General features: G+C 44.4%; 2 protein-coding genes across 2 annotated transcripts in view; one reads left to right on the top strand and one right to left on the bottom strand.

The window, feature by feature from the left end:
* Positions 1-2,001, bottom strand: part of LOC144697261 (protein TBATA-like) — a 44,734-nt gene extending 42,733 nt beyond the window's left edge. Inside the window, exon 1 of the mRNA XM_078569234.1 lies at positions 1,852-2,001. The gene's annotated coding sequence lies outside the window, so the exon portion shown is untranslated. The remainder of the gene's footprint in view (positions 1-1,851) is intronic.
* Positions 2,002-6,075: 4,074 nt separating this feature from the next.
* LOC144697911 (alcohol dehydrogenase class-3) lies at positions 6,076-20,440 on the top strand. Its single transcript, XM_078569900.1, has 9 exons — positions 6,076-6,148; positions 7,803-7,904; positions 9,177-9,318; positions 10,337-10,424; positions 12,304-12,523; positions 15,308-15,568; positions 16,948-17,083; positions 19,138-19,276; positions 20,204-20,440. Exons 1-9 carry the CDS (start codon positions 6,128-6,130, stop codon positions 20,226-20,228), a joined length of 1,134 nt encoding a protein of 377 aa, XP_078426026.1. The 5' UTR covers positions 6,076-6,127; the 3' UTR covers positions 20,229-20,440.
* The last annotated feature ends 430 nt before the right edge of the window (positions 20,441-20,870 follow it).

The raw sequence follows: 20,870 nt of genomic DNA on the forward strand, positions 1-20,870 counted from the left end.
GCAACACAACCTTCAGAGCTTCCGGTCATGGCTGCAGAGAACAATATCTATTCCCCTGACAATACTGTCTCCTATCACTACCAGATTCCTCTTCACTCCCACTTGAGTGGCATCCTTCACCATGGTGCCATGGTCAGTCCACTGATCCACCTTGCAGTCCTTCTCCTCATTCACCCAGGTAGCAAGCACCTCGTACCTGTTGGACAAAGTCAGGGGGGCTGAGGCTCCTCCATCACTACCTGGTGGATCCCCTTACCTACCTGACTCGCAGACACACCCTCTTGTCCCTGACCATCGACCAACTCTAAAGTTCCGCCCAACCTAAGGGGAGTGACTGCCTCCTGGAACAAACTGCCCAGGTAACTCACCCTTTCCCTGATGCCCCACAATGTCCCTACTCCATTATATCATGTCAGTAAAAGGGTCGTTAGATCTGAAATACCAGCCCTAAATATCTGTGGCAAGATTCATTTGTATTGAACCTTGCCACAGACATTTGTGGTGTGGTTCCTATATTTGACTGCAGCAGCTCAAGAAGGCAGCTCACCACCACCTTCTTAAGGGCAATTAGGGATGGGCAATAAATGCCGACCCAGCCAGTGACACCCACATCCCATGAATGAATTAAAAGAATTTACAGTGCAAATCCAGCAATTTTCTGACACTCACAGGGAAGTTGAGGGCCAACCCACAGACTTTCACAAACTTAATGGCCAGAGATATGTGGTGACTCGCATCTCTTCTCTTCACAAATTGTTTCTGTTTTTAACAGACTAATAACACTGTGCACCATTAAATGTGCCATTACTTACACAGCTATTTCTGGGTCTTTATACTATGATTTGAAGCTCCCAACACATTTTGCTTCGGTGGTGTGAGTGCAATTTGGGCATGTGGGCTGCCCAACTGCCATCTATGAGTGGCTGGTGACATTCCATACCTAGAGTGCAAGGTGGTCAACTTATTCCTTGTGTCAGGCCATATGAGGTGCAACAATTGCCTTGTAAGTGGCTTCAAAGTTTAATTCAATCCCTTGGATTTGCCGATGGTCTTGTGCTACTCAAGCTTTGCTGTCATAGTCTATGATATAATTGAAGCTGTCTTATAGATACATTTACTGATCCCTGTCTATTGGCCCGTCCTGAATATGTACCCCTCCCCAGACACACTCAACCTACCCAATCCCATTGGAATACAACCGCTGCGGGATAATGGATCACATTAGATAGATCTGTGTCCACGTTTGGAGGAAAGGATCAGGCGTGTGAATTTCACATTTGAATCCAATATTTTAAAACAGGATTTAAATTAAGAAAAAAAAGAAACAACCGCTAAGAAAAAGCAATGAGATGTTTCGACAAAACAGGATCTCTCCCATTCTGGACAGTCACAGATGAATGCAGATTTAATGTACAGGTCTCAGCGGGGGGTGGGGGAGGTGGGGGAGACAGCCCCCCCAAGGCACAAAATAGATCAAGAAAGAGCGATTATTACGAAATGAAGATATTGTTGGGGGGAGGGGGGGAAGAGAAAATCTCTATGATTACAAATATAGGAACCACACCGCATTGACTGAGCTGTAATAATTGAAAAAGGTCAGTATTTGAGGACTACTGTATTATTTTCTAACCTAACTTCAGAAAGAAACATACACACTCATATCTATATATTAGTGTGTGTCTGTGTGTGTGTAGACACGATATTATTCTAGTAATATCTTTCCTCCTACGGATAAAAACAAATGGATCTGGTTTGGCATCTCCTGTGTCTTTATTACTGTCAATATGTGGCAGTGTTACTGTCATCTCTACACTTGCATCTCCACTTTTCCAGTCATGTTATCTTCCTTACCTTAGCTTTGTTCCACAGTGCTAGACCGAGCCTCCCGTCCTCTGTGTGCTGTCTGTCTGGCCTTCCCTCTCCCTCCTGGATTTCAGGCTTGTGTGGGAGGAATTTAATGTCTAAGGCCGAAGATCTTGTCCGTCCGTTAAAACACACACAGATGCCTCAGACACAACACATAAGCTTTTTTTTCTTCTCTCTTGGCCCCCTCCCTCCCCCTCCCCACCCTCCCAACTCTGGTCAGAACACCAGACAGACACGAGCAGACTGACCTGACACAACCCAACCTTCTTCCAAACACACACACAAACACCAACAGAAAACCTAAGGGTTCAAGATGAAATTAATTCAGAATCCAGAGGGTTAATCCCATCCAACGCGCGGGGTAATTAAAATCATTGTTCTCGACGTGTTACCAACCTCACAATGACAAGGACAGCATCTTAAAGTAACATTGAGCTGCAAAAAAAAACTCCTATCTCAGCTTTGAAAAATACTGTTAATTTAAACAGGTAAATTTCAGAAAGGGGCAAGTGTTTTAAGAGAAGAGATATAACAGAATTATATCAGGAACGAGGGACTTCGGTTAGATGGAGAGACGGGAAAGCTCGGGTTGTTCTTAGAACAGGTGAGGTTACGTGCGGGGGGGGCGGGGGGTTTAATAGAGGCGACAGCAACATCAGGCCCTATCTTTGTGATGTTGGTTGAGGGATAAATATTGGTTAAAGCACCAGGAACTCTGGGCTCCTCTTCAGATTAGTGCCATGGGATCTTTTACGCTCACCTGAGAGGGAACATGAGCCTCAGTTTAATTGGGTTACTCAGTTCTGAAGAAGTCACATTCCACTCGAAGGGTCGGTCAACTCTGTTTCCCTCCAGAGATGCTGCCAGACCTGCTGAGTATTTCCAGCACTTTCTGTTTTTACCTCAGTTGACTGTCTCGCTTGAAGGATGACATTTGGACAATACTTCTGTGTTCACTATAGAGGATACAAAAAACATTCCAGTAATAGCTGTAAATCAGGAGGTGAGAGAGGAACTTAGTGAAATTCCAATCACTAGGGAAGCCCTACTGAGCAAAGTGATGGAGCTGCGGGCCAACAAGTCTCTGGGTCCTGATGGACTTCATCCTAGGGTCTTTAAAGAGGTGGATAATGAGGTAGTGGATTCACTGGTGTTAATTTTCCAAAATTCACTAGATTCTGGAAAGGTTCCATCAGACTGGAAAGTAGCAAATATAACCCCCCTATTCAAGAACGGAGGGAGGCAGAAAACAGGAAACTATAGGCCAGTTAGCTTGATGTCTGTCATGGGGAAGTTGTTAGAATCAATCATTAAGGAGGGTTTAGCTGGGCACTTAGAGAAACTCAAGATAATCAGGAAGAGTCAGCACGGTTTTGTGAAAGGGAAATCATGTTCAACCAATTTATTGAGTTTTTTTTGAAGGAGTAACATGCATTGTGGATAAAGGGAAGCCTGTAGACGTACTGTACTTGGATTTCCAGAAGGCATTTGATAAGGTGCCACATCAAAAGTTATCGCAGAAAATAAAAACTCATGGTGTAGGGGATAACATATTAGCATGGATAGAAGATTGGCTGGCTGCCAGAAAACAGGGAGTATGCATAAATGGGTCTTTTTCTGATTGGCAGGATGTGACGAGCGTAGTCCCACAGGGGTCTGTGCTGGGGCCTCAACTTTTTACAATTTACATCAATGACTTAGAGGAGGGGAGCAAAGGCATGGTAGCTAAATTTGCAGGCAACACAAAGATAGGTAGGAAAGTATGTTGTGAAGAGGACATAAGGAGGTTGCAGATGGGTAGAGATGGGTTGAGTGAGTGGTCAAAGATCTGGAAAATGGAGTTTAATGTGGGAAAATGTGAAGTTGTTCACTTTGGCAGGAAGAATAAAAACATAGTGTATTACTTAAATGGAGAATGACAGCAGAATTCTGAGGTGCAGAAGGATCCAGGTGTTCTAGTACATGAGTGGCAAAAAGTTAGTATGCAGGTACAGCAAGTAATTAAGAAGGCTAATGGGATACTATCCTTTATCATGAGAGAAATTGAACATAAAAGTAACAATGTATGCTTCACTTATACAGGGCATTGGTAAGACCACATCTCGAACAGTGTGTGCAGTTTTGGTTTCCTTATTTAAGGAAAGATGTAAATGCATTGGGGGTGGTTCAGAGGAGGTTTTCTATATTGATACCTGGAATGAGTGGGTTGTCTAATGAGGAAAGGTTGGACAGACTGGGCTTGTTTCCACTGGAGTTTAGAAGAGTGAGGGGTGACTTGATTGAAGTATATAAAATCCTGAACGGTCTTGACAAGGTGGACATGGAAAGGATGTTTCCTCTTGTGGGTGAGTCCAGAACTAGGGGGCACTGTTTTAAAATTAGGGACAGAGAGGAGGAGAAATTTTTTTCTCTCAGAGGGTTTTGCAACTTTGGAACTCCTAGAAGGCGATGGAGGTGGGATCATTGAATAATTTTAAGGCAGAGGTAGATAGATTCTTGTTAGGTAAAGGAATCAAAGGTTATCAGGGATAGATGGGAATGTGGAATTTGAAACACAAACCATCAGCCATGATCTTATTGAACAGCAGAGCAGGCTGAAGGGGCCGAATGGCCTAAGCCTGCTCCTATTTCTTATGTTCTATGTTCTTGTGCAGCTCTCTCTCAGTGCTGCATTAGAGTGTCAGCTTAGATTTTGTGCACAGTTCTCTGAAATGGGACTATGTTAAAGATTCTATATAAACACAACGTCTTGTTGTAAGTAGGGACATGCTATGATTCCATCAAAAGCTTCTGTTGTGTGACTTTTAATCTATTGCTGAGCTATGGGGGAAAAGGGCAGAGGAATGGCACCAGCTGAGAGCCGGCAAGGACATGAGAGGCCGAATGACCTCCCTTCTGTGCTGTAATCATTCTATGAATCTCCAGAGGATCCAGTTGAATTCTGGAGTGGCACCTCAGGCCCTGTGTAGATTCTTCATGCCACATGCAAGTGTTGTTTGTTTACCAACTCCATGGAGAATAAAAACAGAATCAAACTAAGGCATTTACTCTCTAATAAAATGAAAGTAACATGGTCTTTCAAAGTTGTAAGTGTCCTGATGTTCCACAATGATAGCATCGAATAGGATGTTGCTTTGACATATTGGATCAAGCTAACACCCTCAAAAGCAAAGCATTGCTGCATATAACTAAACTAGTCTCCCTTCCATCTAGAAGCTGGGGATTGTAGGACTTAAATGATCTCTATTATTTTGAAGTAGAGCAGGGGAGTTCTCTTTGGTGTCCTAGCGAATATTTAACCATCAACTAATGCCACTAAATTGGTTTATCTGGTCATTTATCACATTGCTATTTGTGGAATCTTGCTGTGCACAAATTGGCTACATTACAACAGCGACTACACTTCAAAAATTGCTTAATTGGCTATAAGGTGTTTATGGGACGTCCTGAGGTCATGAAAAGTGCAATGAAATACACAGCAGGACCGCTAAGGCTTTGACTCCGTTTGTTTGATTGAATGAATCAATGTAAAGCTCCTCCTGGCTTTCTCATTGTCCATGTGCTAACCACATGGTATAATCTACAGGAACAAGGCCAATTTTGGATTCAGCCCTTGAGTAATACCAAAGGAGGTCAACTTGTTGACTTTATTACTGGTCCGCAGGTACGGAGTCTTTGGTGTTTTGAATGAATGCAGATTGTGCAATGTCAGATATGACTCAAATCTCTGTTTCCGTTACAGATATAGCACAGGGAGGCTCAATTCCTACATCTCTGAGACTAATTGTGACTCAGCATTTCCTCATGTGAAGTGCATGCCAGGAAACCTTACAGCTGGGCTGCCTTTGGCTTTTCCTCTTCTTCAGGATCTTTATAACCGCACAGACCAAAGCGTTCGAAGAAAAATAAAACAAAACACATTTTGCATTTAAGTTCTTGTCTTCGTTTTCCTTCTGGCTCGTCTGCAGTGGTATCCGGGAGACGCCCGGTCAATTCGGGAGGGTTGGCAGTCACGTATCAGGGTTTGGGGCACGGGGCGGAGTCATTTAGTCCTCCCCAATACCCCAGGGGGGGGGCGGGGGGGGCTCGTCTTCTTCAAACAGACGTCATCAGAAAGCCAATCAGAAGAAGGCAAATCATGATTGACATGTGAACCGACCAATCAACACAGGCGTTAAGTCACCCCCCCTCCCCCCTCACGCGCGCTACACCGACGCATCTTACTTGCGCATTTGGTGGAAGCAGAAGGTCCGGTTTGGATATGGCGGGCACTGGGGGAAAGGTAAGCGAGAGGGATTAGGGTAAACCCCATGGTGTGTTAGAGAGAGAGTGACCCCGGGGGAGTGAGTGTAACTGTGCAATGTAGCCACTCGGGGAGTGTAACGATTTAAAGTGTAACATTGTATCCTCGCGGCTCCAGGAGGTGAACCCTCCAACCAGGAGCGAGTGATTCAAGGGATTTGGGATGGAAGTTGCCCGTCAAGTAGAGGGGAGGGGGGGGGGGGGAGTTTGAATTGAGTTTGGCAATGACTAATTGTGGGTTGGTGGGGGTTTCGAGGAGTTTGGGATTAGCTATTTATTGTAAGGCGGCAGCCTCGCTCTTTTCTGTGGGTTTGAGGTTTAGGTGAAGGGCACAACTAGAGATTTTGCTCGATTGGTGCGACCAGAGTTTTATTCTTTGCCAAGCTCAATTTTAGCGGTTGAGGAAACAAAATAACAGAATGACCGCGGAAGGATTTCCGGTTTTTTTTCCCCCCACTATGTGTTGCTGTTTGTGCCACATCTACAGTGCGGGAGAACATTGCAGAAATAATTTGCATTTGTATAGCAACTTTCACCTCCCCAAGATGCCCCCAAAGCACTTCACAGCTGATGAATTATTTATGAGGCGAAGTCACTGTTAATTGGAGTGAATATGGCAGCCAATTTGTGCACAGCAAAGCCCCCCCAAAAAATCAAATGAAAGCAGTTCGTGTTGGATTAGGGATCAGATCGGTGACGGTCAGCTGGAGAAGGTCATGGGATTTTTGTATCTGTGAACAGGCAAAGGTGCCTTTGCTTTAAGTCTTATCTGATGGACGGTATCTCTAATAGTAGAGATAGTGAAAGTTTTATTACAAGGGCACAGCACCATAAATCTCACTCTCACTTGATTCCTGTCCACCTGTCTGTGTGGCGCCCCTACTTCAGCGGTCTGCCTGTCTCTGTGGCGCCCCCCCCACCGTGGTCTGCCTGTGTCGGTGGCGCCCCGCTCCGGCAGTCTGCCTGTGTCTGTGGCGCCCCGCTCCGGCAGTCTGCCTGTGTCTGTGGCGCCCCGCTCCGGCGGTCTGCCTGTGTCTGTGGCACCCCACTCCGGCGGTCTGCCTGTGTCTGTGGCGCCCCGCTCCGGCGGTCTGCCTGTGTCTGTGGCGCCCCGCTCCGGCGGTCTGCCTGTGTCTGTGGCGCCCCGCTCCGGCGGTCTGCCTGTGTCTGTGGCGCCCCGCTCCGGCGGTCTGCCTGTGTCTGTGGCGCCCCGCTCCGGCGGTCTGCCTGTGTCTGTGGCGCCCCGCTCCAGCGGTCTGCCTGTGTCTGTGGCGCCCCCCCCTCCGGCGGTCTGCCTGTGTCTGTGGCGCCCCGCTCTGGCAGCCTGCCTGTCTCTGTGGCGCCCCCCCCCTCCGGCGGTCTGCCTGTCTCTGTGGCGCCCCCCCCTCCGGCGGTCTGCCTGTCTTTGTGGCCCCCCCCCCCCCTCCGGCGGTCCGCCTGTCTCTGTGGCTCTGGCGCGCACGCTCTCTCTCTCTGCCTCACTCTTACACACTCTTGTGTGCCTGTTTTGGCTTGCTCACGCTCGTCCTGCTTCAGGACATTACCCCGGAACAGCCAGACTCTAATTTGACACCAATGACCCCTTTCGGCTTCCAGCAGTCGCTGGTTAATTGAATCTTTTTCTGTTTTAACAGGTTATTAAATGTAAAGCTGCTGTTGCCTGGGAGGCAGGTAAACCTCTGTGTATTGAAGAAGTGGAAGTTGCTCCTCCAAAAGCCCATGAAGTTCGAATTAAGGTACAGAGTAAAATGTTATCAACGTAAACTTAATTTCAAACTCTTTGTAAAAGCTATTTTTGGCTCATTTTTAAGCTATTTTTGTAAGTTCTATTTTCAACTTTTAAGGGAATTAGTATCCTCTGCATTCATACACTGACAGCTGTGTGGTAACCTAGGTAATCCTAGAGATACTCTGATCAGGGCCAATGCAAAGGGGCATTTTTTTTTTTGTTACACAGTGAGTTGTTGTGATCTGGAATGTGCTGCCTAAAAGGACGGTGGAAGCAGATTCAGTAGCACCTTTCAAAAGGGGAATAAAATATTGCAGATGCTGGAAATCTGAAATAAAGACAGAAAGAGCTGGAAATGCTCAGCAGGTCAGACCGAATCTGTGGAGAGAGAAACAGTTAACGTTTCGGGTTAATGACCCTTCATCAGTTCTGACTAATAAGTCCTACAGGGAATTCAGTAGAAACTTTACACTAAGAGGCTTTACACTAAGGATGTCTAACTCACTCACATGGAATAGATGAGGTGAAAAGCACAGATGCATTTACAGGGAAGTTGGATAAACTCCTGATGGAGAAAGGAATAGAAGGACATGTTGAGACAGGTGATGAGGGAGTAGTTGGAGCTTATTTGCAGCATAAACACTGGCCTAGAACAGTTGGGCTGAATGATCTGATTCTTTCCTGTAAACTTGGGGAAATGGAGACATAGTGGTAATGTTGCTGGTCTAGTAATCTCGAGACTCGGGCCAAATCTCTGGGGACATGGGTTCAAATCCCACCACAGCAGCTGGTGGAATTTATATTCGGTTAATAAATCTGGAATATAAAGCTAGCCTCGGTGGTAGTGACCAGGACAATTATCACTGTCGCAAAAGCCCATCTGGTTCACTAATGGCATTCAGGGAAGGAAATCTGCTGTCCTTACCTGGTCTGGCTGACATGTGACTCCAGAACCACAACAATGTGGTTGATTTTTAACTGCCCTCCGAAATGGCTTAGCAAACCACTCGGTTCTAGGGCAATTAGGGATGGGCAACAAATGCTGACCTTGCCAACGATGCCCACATCCTATGAAAGAATAAAAAGTTTGACGTAATTTTTTAAAAATTCTTCTTGGTAGAATGATACTTTGGTTTCGTACGTGATATTTATTACATTGCCTACCCAAGGAAGCAAATTGCTAAAGTTGTCTCTGACTCGTTCGTAAATCGTGTACGTGTGGAAACATTGTGAAAGGTTTTTTTTTTTGTCTAACCATGTTGTGGTGTTTGCCCATCAGATTATCGCCACTGCTGTGTGCCACACTGATGCCTACACTCTGAGTGGCTCAGACTCAGAGGGCGTGTTCCCTGTTATTCTCGGACATGAAGGAGCTGGCATAGTGGAAAGTATTGGAGAGGGAGTGACCTGTGTCAAAGCAGGTAAAGGAATGATTGTAAATTAGGCTTTCCTTTATTCTGCTATTGCATCCCTAGGAACTGATCCACATCCCCGACAGGAAGGTGACTCCGACTGGATAGTCAGGTATCAAATCTTACACACAAAAGGAGGCTATTCAGCCCTTTGTGTCTCTGCTGGCTTTCTGAAAGAGCTATCAAATTAGTTCCGCTCCTCCTTGCTCTTTCTCCACAACCCTGCAAATGATTTCTTTCCAAGTATTTAGCCAATCCCTGTTTGAAAGTTATTACTGAATCTGTTTCCACCACCCTTTCAGGCCGTGTATTCCAGATCACAACAACTAGGCTGTGTAAACAATAAATAAATAAAAAGAACTCTCTCCTGCTCCTCTCCTGGTTCTTTTGCCAAATGCCTATAAATCTGTGTCTTCTGATTACCAACCCACCTGCTGGTAGAAAATTACTTACTTTAAGCATTTTGATAAAAGCAAATAATTTTGAACCCCTCTATTAAATCTCCCCTTAAGCTTCTCTGCTCCAAGGAGAACGATCCCAGCTTCTCCAGTCTCTCCACATAACTCAAGTCCCTCATCCTGGGTCAATCTCATACAGCACCCAGCAGTCCTCCTGAGTACAGAGGCCAAGAATCAGACAACCTTCCTGAAGGATGGGGGCTGTCAGGGGAGGGATAGGGGTGGAGAGCCTTATCTCTATAGCTCACCACATCTCAGGCACAAGAGGTTTGAATGCAGTTGGTTAGACCAGGTCAATTGAAAATTTCAAAATTGAGATAGGTTTTTGTTAGGGTTATAAAATGTTACAGAACCTAGGTGGGAACATGAACTTAAGATACAGATCAATCCTGATGTAATTGAATGATGGAACAGGCTCAAGGGGATGATTGACCTTCTCCTGATACTATATTCTTTACACTCCTGGGACACAATAGGGAATACAAATAATTGGAATCCCCTTCGTTACCTGATGCACGTGGAACTGAGTGCTTTAGCTCTGTCTAAATCAATGTTTTCTTGGTTTCAAGGGGATCGAGTAATTCCACTTTACATTCCGCAATGTGGGGAGTGCAAGTTTTGCCTGAATCCCAACACCAATCTCTGCCAGAAGATCAGGTAGAGTTTTATTGCCTTCTGCTGTTTCAATCACCAGAATGAAATTCCTTTATGTTGTCTTGATTCAATTAAGTGGTTTTCTAATGTTTCTGTGGAAGGGTCAGCTTTTGAATATTGGCACATTGCCCCAGGCAGGGCACCCTGTAAATATTGACACATTTCTGGGTATCCTTATCCTCGCTTTTGTAAACTATCTCGGTCTTAAATACACTCAATGACCTGGCCTCCACAGCCTTCTGTGGCAATGAATTCCATAGATTCACCACTCTCTGGCTAAAGAAGTTTCTCCTCATCTCTGTTCTACAAGGTCTTCCCTTTACTCTGAGGCTGTGCCCTCGGGTCCTAGTCTCCCCTCCTAATGGAAACATCTTCCCCATGTCCACTCTATCCAGGCCTTTCAGTATTCTGTAAGTTTCAATCAGATCCCCCCTCATCCTTCTAAACTCCATCGAGTATAGACCCAGAGTCCTCAAATGTTCCTCATATGTTAAGCCTTTCATTCCTGGGATCGTTCTCGTCAACCTCCTCTGGACCCTCTCCAGGGCCAGCACATCTTTCTTATCCAACTTGATGGTCTTTCCTGATAATTATTGCCCTCTTCAGTTCTGGTATCATCCCCGTACAATGGTGGATTTATGTCATAGAAAATATTTTTGAATAGCGCACAGCCACAGCAAAAGTGCACTAATAGGTTAACCAGTCCGCGCACGTGCACCAAATACACAAGACATTCTTTCCTTCCTTGCTTCAAAGTCAAAAGTTTGTTGACCTTCTAGGACCCCTAATGGAGCCACTTGGGCTTACACATGCATACGCACGCACACACGCACACACACAGACACAGTGCGCAGCGGACCCAGACCTGCCTGCATGCGCCTTGGGACATCCAGAGCACATCTGTCAAAAGCCTCTGTTAGTGTAACAGATGCTAATGCTAACCGTCATCAGACAGTTACATTGCGGCATCTCTGTTTTGTAAAGGACGAGACGTGCGACAACATTGCACTGACACACGGTATGTTTAACTGTAATTACGTGTGTTACAACGGCTTCATGTTTTGGCATGCGGGGCATTTCTGTCCAAACAAAACAGCATTAAGCTCTTGGCAAGAGCAATGCATAAAGTGAGGTGGTGTTAAAAAGTCATTGACAGCACCGAAGGAGGCTGCACTGGCTCTCTGTGGAGCATTCCGGTTAGTCCCATTCTCTCCCCCCCCACCTCCTCCTCCTTCTATTCCTGTAATCCTGCAGGTTTATCTCCCTCAAGTGTCCACACATGTCCCATTCACCCATTACCTCTGTTTGCTGACTTACAATGCATCCAGTTCTGGCAATGCCTCGATTTTTAAACTTCTCATCCTTGAGCTCACCCCTTCCTATCTCCGTAACCACCTCCATTTCTACAGCCTTCTGAAATATCTGCACTCCTCCAATTCTGGCCTCTTGAGCATCCCCAGTTTTAATCACTCCACCACTGGTGGCCATGCCTTCACCTGCCCAGACCCTGCGTTCTGGAATTCCCTCCCTAAACCTCTCCCATCTTTAAGATGCTCATTAAAACCAGCTCTTTGATAAGGTTTTTGATCAGCTGTCCTAATATCTCCTTATGTTACTCCATGTCAAATTTTGCGTAATTGCCCTGAGGTCATTCATAGGAGCATTTACTACATTAATTGTGCAATTAAAAGGCAGGATGTTGTTGAGTAGGTTCTCTGAGTGAAGGTTGTGCATTTGAAACATACCTGCACCTGGAGAAGTTTTTAAAAGGAATGTTACATTTTAAATAATGATGACCATTATTTGCGTGGATCGTGTAAGTGATGTTTTCTTTGAGTGTTCCAAGACTTGCTACGGGGGTTATCGACCTGTATTTTCTCAGGGTGACCCAGGGCCAGGGCCTGATGCCTGATAAGACCAGCAGATTCACCTGTAAAGGCCAGCAGCTTTACCATTACATGGGGACCAGCACCTTCTCTGAATACACTGTTGTTGCGGACATCTCACTGGCTAAGATTGACAACGAAGCTCCACTGGATAAAGTTTGCCTACTAGGCTGTGGTGTTTCCACTGGCTATGGTGCAGCTATCAATACGGCCAAGGTAATTTTATTTAATGCTTTGAATCTTACTCATTCGTGATTTTTCTCAACAGGTGTAGGTCTCCTTCTTGGGCAGTCCCTCGGGATCGAGGATGACTTGCTTCCATTCCGGTTCAGGTTCTGAGATGGCTGAAAAATCAAATGCGCCATCTGCAGACTCTGCCACGTGCGGGGCAGGCGGTTCTTCGAGGGTTGGGTACCTGGGTCATTTGGAGATTTGTGCGCTTCCCCCGACGCCTTGACTATGCCTCTGCCGTTCCCGGTGAAATCTCTCGATGTGTTTGGTGCCTTCCTGAATGAACCTTCTCCATTTTAGACGGTCACAAGCCGTGAGTCGATGGGTATGTTTGACCTCATCAGAGACACTTTGAGGACATACGAACATATGAATTAGAAGCAGGAATAGGCCATTGGACCCTTCGAGCCTGCTCCACCATTCAATAAGATCATGGCTGACCTGATTGTAACCTCAACTCCACATTCCCACCTATCCCTGATAACCTTTCACCTACCTTGTTAATCAAGAATCTATCTACCCCTGCCTTAAAAATATTAAAAGTCTCTGCCTCCACCACCTTTTTGAGGAAGAGAATTCCAAAGTCCCACAACCTTTGGAGAGAAAAACATTTTCCTCATCTCTCTCTCTCTGTCTTAAATGGGCGACCCCTTATTTTTAAACAGTGACCCCTAGTTCTGGGTTCTCCCACAAGAGGAAACGTCTTTTCCGCATCCATCCTGTCAAGACCTGTCAGGATCTTGTATGTTTCAATCAAGTCACCCCTCACTCTTCGAAACTCTAGTGGGTACAAGCCTTGCCTGTGCAACCTTCCCTGATAAGGCAACCAGGACATCCCTAAAGCACTTAACACCAGGAATACAAAGGTCCTCTTCCAACCAGGCCATTCAGCCCAACTGCTCTATGCCTGTGTTGCTGTTCCACGTGAGCCTCCCCCCACCCTGCTTTGTCTCATCTATCAGCATAATCTTGTTCCTTTCAACCTCCTGTTTATCTAGTTTTTCCCTTAAAAAGATCTGTGTTATTTGCCCCCATTTCTCTTTTTTATAGTAGCAAATTCCATGTTCTCACCACAGACACTCTGGCTGAAGAGGTTTCTCCTGAATTTCTTACTGCATTTATTCTTCTCGCTCTTGTGGAGTACCGAGGGAGTGCTGCACTGTTGGAGGTGTTGCCTCTTGGATGAGGTGTTAAACTGAGGCCCCTATCTCCCTGTTCAGGTGGATGCAAATGATCCCATGGCAATATTTTGAAGAGGAGCAGGGAGTTATCCCCAGTGTCCTGGCCGATATTTATCCCTCGACCAATCACTGAACAGGATTATCATTATCACATTTGTGAGAGCTTGCTGTGTGCAATGGCTGCCACATTTTTTTACATTTCATCAGTGAAAACACTTTGAAAGCATTTCAGTAGCTGTAAAGTGCTTGGGGGAACTCCTGGCTTCATGAAAGGCACTATATAAATGCAGTTGTTTTCTTTTTTAGTGGGAGTGTTCAATTTACCCACCATGACTTTCTACAAACTACAATAATAGAGCTTTATGTGGCACCAGATAATGATACTGGCTTGTTTGCAGACTTCATGCGCATGAATTAATGGTCTAACGTCCCAAATATCTTGCGTAATTTACTCCATTCCTAATTCAAAGTGCAGATTTGTTTGGTAAAAATGCAGCTGAATTGGAATCTCAGACTGGAGTGCTGAAAATAATTTAATTCATATTCCTTCTCGTAGCCTATTTATGATGGGGCTTTGTATAATAACCCAAGATTAGATTTTTCTTCTGCTAAATTGAAAAAGCAGCTGTGTCTCAGTGGGTAGTGCTCTTGCCTTTGAAGTCAGCAAGTCTTGGGTTCAAGTCCCGCTCCAGAGAGTTAACCACAAAGTCAAGGCAGACATTCCCCAGTGCAGGTACTGAGAGAGTGCTGCATTGTTTACGGTGCTGTTTTTCAGATCAGACGTTAAACTATGGCTGTGCTTGCCCCCTCGGGTGGCACTAATTTAAAGAGCAGGAGTGCTCTCCCCTGTGTCCTCACCAATATTAATCCTCCAGCCCAACATCACTTTAACAAAAGCAAAAAGAAACAGATTATCTGGTCATTAACTATCACATCTCTATTTGTGGGAACTTGCTGTGCGTAAATTGGCCTCTGCGTTTCCTACAGGTATTGGCTGTAAAGCGCTTTGGGATGTCCTGAAATCGTGAAAGGCGCTATATAAATGCAAGTTTTTCTTTCACTACGTGGGGTGTTGTCATGTTATTTACTTATCAGGCACACCTTAATCATGTGTGAACCACTTTGCTGTTTCTACCCAACATTACTGGCACACTTGACTTTGCAATTGACAATAACCAAATCAACAATTGACTAATGGAAATTGGGTTAGTGCCATTTGCCTGCATTTTAAATGGATGGTTGAAGTGTTGGGGACTGTGTAATTAGAGACCTGGTAGTGAGCAAAAGTGATTTTAAACTCCCAGTTAGTTAAATCCAGGTAAACAATGAGTGTTAATCAAGCATTGCACCTAACAGAAAACCTCACAACTAACTGGGTTGTGTTCAGAAGTTCAGAACCTCGGTGTCACCTGTTTTGGGAATTTCAATTCTGTGGGTTGTTGTCCGCACCCTGTTTAACAAAATAGAATGAGTTCAGGGGAAAGCAACTCTGTTTCAGAAAGATTTCTGGGCAGGGAGGAGAAACAGGGCTAAATTCCTCAGTCTTTTTAATTAATTGACTTTCTTTGTTTCACTCTCTGAATCCTAGGTTGAACCAGGCTCTACTTGTGCCGTGTTTGGGCTGGGAGGAGTGGGTCTGGCAACCATTATGGGATGTAAAGTCGCTGGTGCCACTCGGATCATTGGGATTGACCTCAACAAAGACAAGTTCACAATGGCTAAGGAGTTTGGGGCAACCGAATGCATCAACCCCAAGGATTATGATAAACCCATTCAAACTGTTTTAGCTGGATTAACTGACGGTGGTGTGGACTACTCCTTTGAGTGTATTGGTAACGTCGCTACCATGGTGAGGGGTGAATTCTTTCAGTAATTCCTATGTGTCAGTGGTGAATGTTAAAGGCAGGCTGGCATTGTTTGTGCATGAGCCAAGATGCCTTAGTTTCATTTTAAATAATGTCATGCTTGGGCAAGTGAAAAATTTATGCAGGGAGGCCAGGCAGATGCAGTGAGCCAAGCAGCTGCTTTCTGTAGTAACAGGAGGAGGCCCTTCAGCCCCTTGAGCCTTTTCTGTCATTTAGTTGGATTATGGCATTATAACTCCACCTATCCACCCTCATTCCGTAATCCTTGATCCACTTGCCTATCAAAAGTGTCTCAATCTGTTTCAACATTTTCTATTGACCCTCGGCCTCAACAGATTATTGAAGATCATTTCTCTTTTTTTTTAAAAAAAAGTTATTATATCCGGTGCCCAAGCAGGTTAGGCTGAGAAGATGATATATGTGACTTACTTTCGGCTTTTAAAATCTATATACATCCATATATAACAACAGCTTGTATTCACTTAGCACCTGTACTTATAGTAAAACATTCCCAGGTAATTCACAGGAATCAAAAAAGACTTGACGCTGAATCGCGTAAGTTAACATTAGGTTTAGTGATCAAAAACTTGCTCAAAGTTTTAAGGGGATTTCTTAGAGGAGAGAGATGGAGAGGTTTAGGGAGGGCTTGGGTCCAGGTGTCTGAAGGCACGGCCGCCAATGGTGGAGCAATTAAAATCAGGGATACTTAACATACCAGAATCGCTGGAGCGCACAGATCTCGGAGTTTACAGAGATGGGGAGGGGTGAGGCCATGGAGTGATTTTGGAACAAAGATGAGAAGAGGAGAGGCTCGGGATGGAATTCCAGTGCTGTTAAAATCTAAGTATGTATAAAAGGAAGTGTAGAATGTATGACTGCAAAACAAGGACCAAATTAAGTCTCCGTGCCCTCTAACCCCACTAGGTCTGGTTCTGTGTATCATGCTTCGATTTTAAAATTCTCAATATTATTCTCAAATCCCTCCTGCGGCCTTGCCCATCCCCATCTCTGTAACCTCCTCCAGCCCTACAACCTCTGCTGCTCCAATTCTGACATTCATCTTTCCACCTGCCCGGGCCCTAAACTCTGGAATTCCCTCTCCACCTCACTTGTCCTTTAAAATTACCCCTTAAACCAAACTTTTGGTCACCCTGTCCTAATATCTACCCATGCGGCTTGGAGTCAGATTTTGTTTGATAGTCGCTCTCGTGATGTTTTACTGTATTAAAGATGCTAATTAAAGGCAAGTTATTGTTGTAAACATCTAGTGATTTTTGACCTAAAACTTGCTTGTATTTTTTCTCTTTCCTCTCTTCTCTCCCCCCACCCCCCCCGAAACATCCATCAAAAAAAAAACTTGAAGAGAGCTGCCCTTGAAGCTTGCCACAAGGGTTGGGGAACCAGCGTGATTGTAGGGGTAGCACCTGCTGGACAGGAAATTTCAACTCGGCCCTTCCAATTGGTAACAGGCCGCATTTGGAAAGGAACTGCTTTTGGAGGTAAAATCGGTACTTGTGTCTTGTCATGTCTGTCAATTATAAGTAGCTGGATCTTGCTTTTGTTTAGTCTTCTTTTAAAAATAGAACCACTTCAAATTAAAATCACTGCTAAAATTGCACTAATTTCTAGTGTGTCAAGAAGGACGAGTACACGAGGGTAGAATAAAGAGTGGGTGTCAGACAGTCCGAGACACACAGTTGGTTACTACTGGTTATGTTGATGGCCTATTCTTTAATTGTTTCTCATTCATGGGATTTGGGCCTTGTAGTCAAAGCCAACATTTATTTCTCGTTGCTAATTGCCCTTGAGAAGGAATACAACTGAGTGGTTTGCTTGGTCATTTCAGGGGGGCAATTAAGAGTTAACCACGTTGCTGTGAGTCTGGAGTCACGTATAGGCCAGACAGTGTCAGATTTCATTCCCCTTTCTCTTCTCCAGGTAGAATCCGCGATTATTCAAGGGTCCGCGTAGCCACGGAAATACTGTGGTTTTTCTAAGGGGCAGGGCAAGGAGGAGGGCCTCCAGTCCATCTTGGGTGGAACAGGGATTGAATGCCCCTACTATTGCCGTTGGTGTTGAACTGACCACTTCTTCTGAATGTGGAGCCTAATCCAGGCAGATTGAATCTTGACGCACTTTGAAAAATCAAAAACACAAAAGAAGAATGGATTTTGGGCATAATTCATTTGCATTTAAAGGTCCCAGCCATTTCATGCTGATCAGGCTTTCATAACAAATGGAAACTTGAATCCCTCCATATATTTAATTTAGGATATGTACATTAATATAGAGATTACTTTACCTTGTTCTTAATTTGTACTCCCATTACACTATTTTTTGATGTTACTAAAACTTCAGAGCTGTAGCAATCTGCAACTTTGCAGTTACGTTGACCTCCTCAGGTTGTAAAAGTAATTTTTCCACCTTGTGTTACCATTTGTTTAATTTTGCTCTTAAGTTCCAGACAGGTAATTTAAAAAATCCCGACATCAGCTTGAAAACTATGCTCTTATTGTTCATTTTATTTTGAATTGGCATTACCATCGCTGAATCTCCAACGATCAACATCCTGGGGGTTACCATTGACCAGAAACTGAACTGGACTAGCCACCAAAATACTGTGGTTACAAGAGCAGGTCAGAGGCTAGGAATCCTGTGGTGAGTAACTCACCTCCTGAGTCCCCAAAACCTGTCCACCATCTACAAGTCAGGAGTGTGATGGAATACTCTCCACTTGCCTGGATGAGTATGGCTCCAACACTTGAGAAACTCAATACCATCCAGGACAAAGCTTGATTGGCACCCCATTCACCACGTTAAACATTCATTCCTTCCACCACTGCACAGTGGCAGCAGTGTGTACCATCTACAAGATGTGCTGCAGCAACTTGCCAAGGCTCCTTCAACAGCACCTTCTAAACTTAAAACTTCTCCCATCTAGAAAGGCAAGGGCAGCAGATGAATGGGAACACCACTACCTTCAAGTTCCCCTCCAAGCTACTCACCATCCTGATCTTGGAAATATATCATTGTTCCTTCACTTGCTACAAAATCCTGGAACTCCCTCCCTAGCAGCACTGTGGGTGTTCCTACACCACATGGACTGCAGCAGTTCAAGAAGGCAGCTCACCACCACCTTCTCAAGGACAATTAGAGATGGACAATAAATGTTGGCCTAGCCAGTGACTCCCACATCCTCTGAAATAAATAAAATAAATCATTCCTTGTGTTTTACTGGTGGTTATCAATTATTTTTCATAAGATTAAGCTTATGTTGTTAATGTTGAAATGTTATGACCAACACTTAGACTGTAAATACTGTCTTGGGAGAAGAGAAAAATACTCTTGTTGAAGATTTGCAATGACATTTCAGCGCAAGAGGAGGCCATTCAATTAATCGTGTCAATGCTGGCTTCCTGAAAGAGCTATCCAATCAGTCTCACTTTCCCTTTAGGCCTGCAAATTTTTCTTCGATTCCCTTTTGAAGGAGTGCATTCCAGATCACTTGCAGTTGAGGTTGTATTGATCGCTTTTGCACTTTTGTGTTGTATAGGATGGAAGAGTGTTGAGAGTGTGCCCAAGCTTGTGAAAGAATACATGGCTAAGAAAATAAAGGTGGATGAGTTTGTGACTCACACGCTCCAATTTGACCAGATCAACGAGGGTTTTGAGCTGTTACGCAAGGGGAAGAGGTAACTTTTTTATTTGCCAGTTGACATATCGAGTAATTTTGTCCCAACCTCTTCAGACTAACGAAGGCAATAATTGAATAAAAACAGGAAACGTTGGAAATACTCAACAGATCTCGCCCCATTACCATCCCATTTTGCCATTTAATCTCTTCGTCTTCCACCCAATCTCGGAACCTTCCCTTTTGTCCTTCCCTCCCCTGCCTCTGTACTTGTTCAAAACTTGCTGCATCTTTTTCTAGTTCCGAGGCAAGATCTAAAACATTAACTCTGTTTCTCTCTCCACAGATGCTGCCTGAACTGCTGAGTATTTCCAGCGTTTTCTGTTCTAAATTTCAGATTTCCAACATCTGCAGTATTTTGTTCTTGTATGAAGGCAGTAGTGTGTTGGGCAGAATACCTTAGTTTTTCACTTTTAAACCAGAAAAGTGAAGCCTGACATTGAATAAGCCCCCACAAACCCCTTCCCCGAGTACTGATTAAATAGGATGAGAATATACATTCCTCAGCAGTTGGCTGTCTGTGCCTACCTTGGATTTCTCTCTGCTTCTCCCAGAAAGCCAACTTCTCTCCAATTTCTGTCACCGTTTTAGAACAGGTGCTATTGGCATGAAATAAAGCCGGTGTCGGAGGAAGACAAGTATATGGGGGGGAATGTGAGTTGACACCATGAGCATAGTTCAGCAAATGAGGCAGCCGTACAGCCCATGGGGTCTGCTCATTCCAAAGAATTGGCGCAATCCATATCCCTACAATTTTTTTCTCTTGCAAATATTTGTGCATTTTCTTAATCCACCCAACGTTCTAACTTTGGATGAGTCGGGAGTGAGGAGGGGAAGTAAGAGTAATGCAGCTTTAAACCTGAAACTTGTACTTTCATCATTTATTTGTGATGGTTAACTTCCTTTTTTCTCTTTTTCAAAAAAAAAGCATTCGAAGTGTCTTCTCGTTTTGAGGTCGATTTCTACAAACCAATGCCTTATCCGTCCAGTGAAGTCTTATCACGGTTTGGAAAGTAGCTGTTCTGAAAATTGCTTTTAAAAAGAACTTCAATGTTGTTAGCATTTAACAGACTTTAATTGTGCTCTGTTCATCCCATCAATAACTGTTTAACTCCAGTTCTAGACCCTTTTCCACATTAAACCAATTTTTGAAAAGAAAAGCAAATGTGTCTTGTTACTTTGTTTTATGACAGTATTGAGCAGCTGAGTGTCTTGATCCTCAAAACAGAAGTTCCTCCTTTTAATTTATACAATAAATGGAATTGGGACACAATGTGGATCAATAATTTACCCCCTAGAAACTGTTACTTTGGTCCCTGCTGCATCTAGCGACCTCATTCCCACCAACATGGTAAATCCATCAATCTCCCTAATAACCCCACTGTGTATATCACCGAGTATTTGCTTTTGCCCGTTCTTCTGGAAAACTATTTATTCTAACAGTGATGAGGGTAGCCATTGTGCCCGCTGTCGGCATGTTCGTGAATCAACTTTTCTGACGTTAAAGCCCTGGAGCTGTTTAGGAGGAAGTTGTGGACAAAAGGTGACCCTAAATCTGGAGCAAATGATGTGATCTCATTGAAACACAAAAGAGG

This window comes from Cetorhinus maximus, chromosome 1 (assembly GCF_964194155.1).
Source record: "Cetorhinus maximus chromosome 1, sCetMax3.hap1.1, whole genome shotgun sequence".
NCBI lineage: Eukaryota > Metazoa > Chordata > Chondrichthyes > Lamniformes > Cetorhinidae > Cetorhinus > Cetorhinus maximus.

Coding starts and splice junctions, on each gene's coding strand:
- LOC144697911 (XM_078569900.1), top strand. CDS start 6,128: ATGGCGGGCACTGGGGGAAAG. Junction 7,905..9,176: donor CCCATGAAGTTCGAATTAAG/GTACAGAGTAAA, acceptor TTTGCCCATCAG/ATTATCGCCACTGCTGTGTG. Junction 19,277..20,203: donor CTGTTACGCAAGGGGAAGAG/GTAACTTTTTTA, acceptor TCAAAAAAAAAG/CATTCGAAGTGTCTTCTCGT.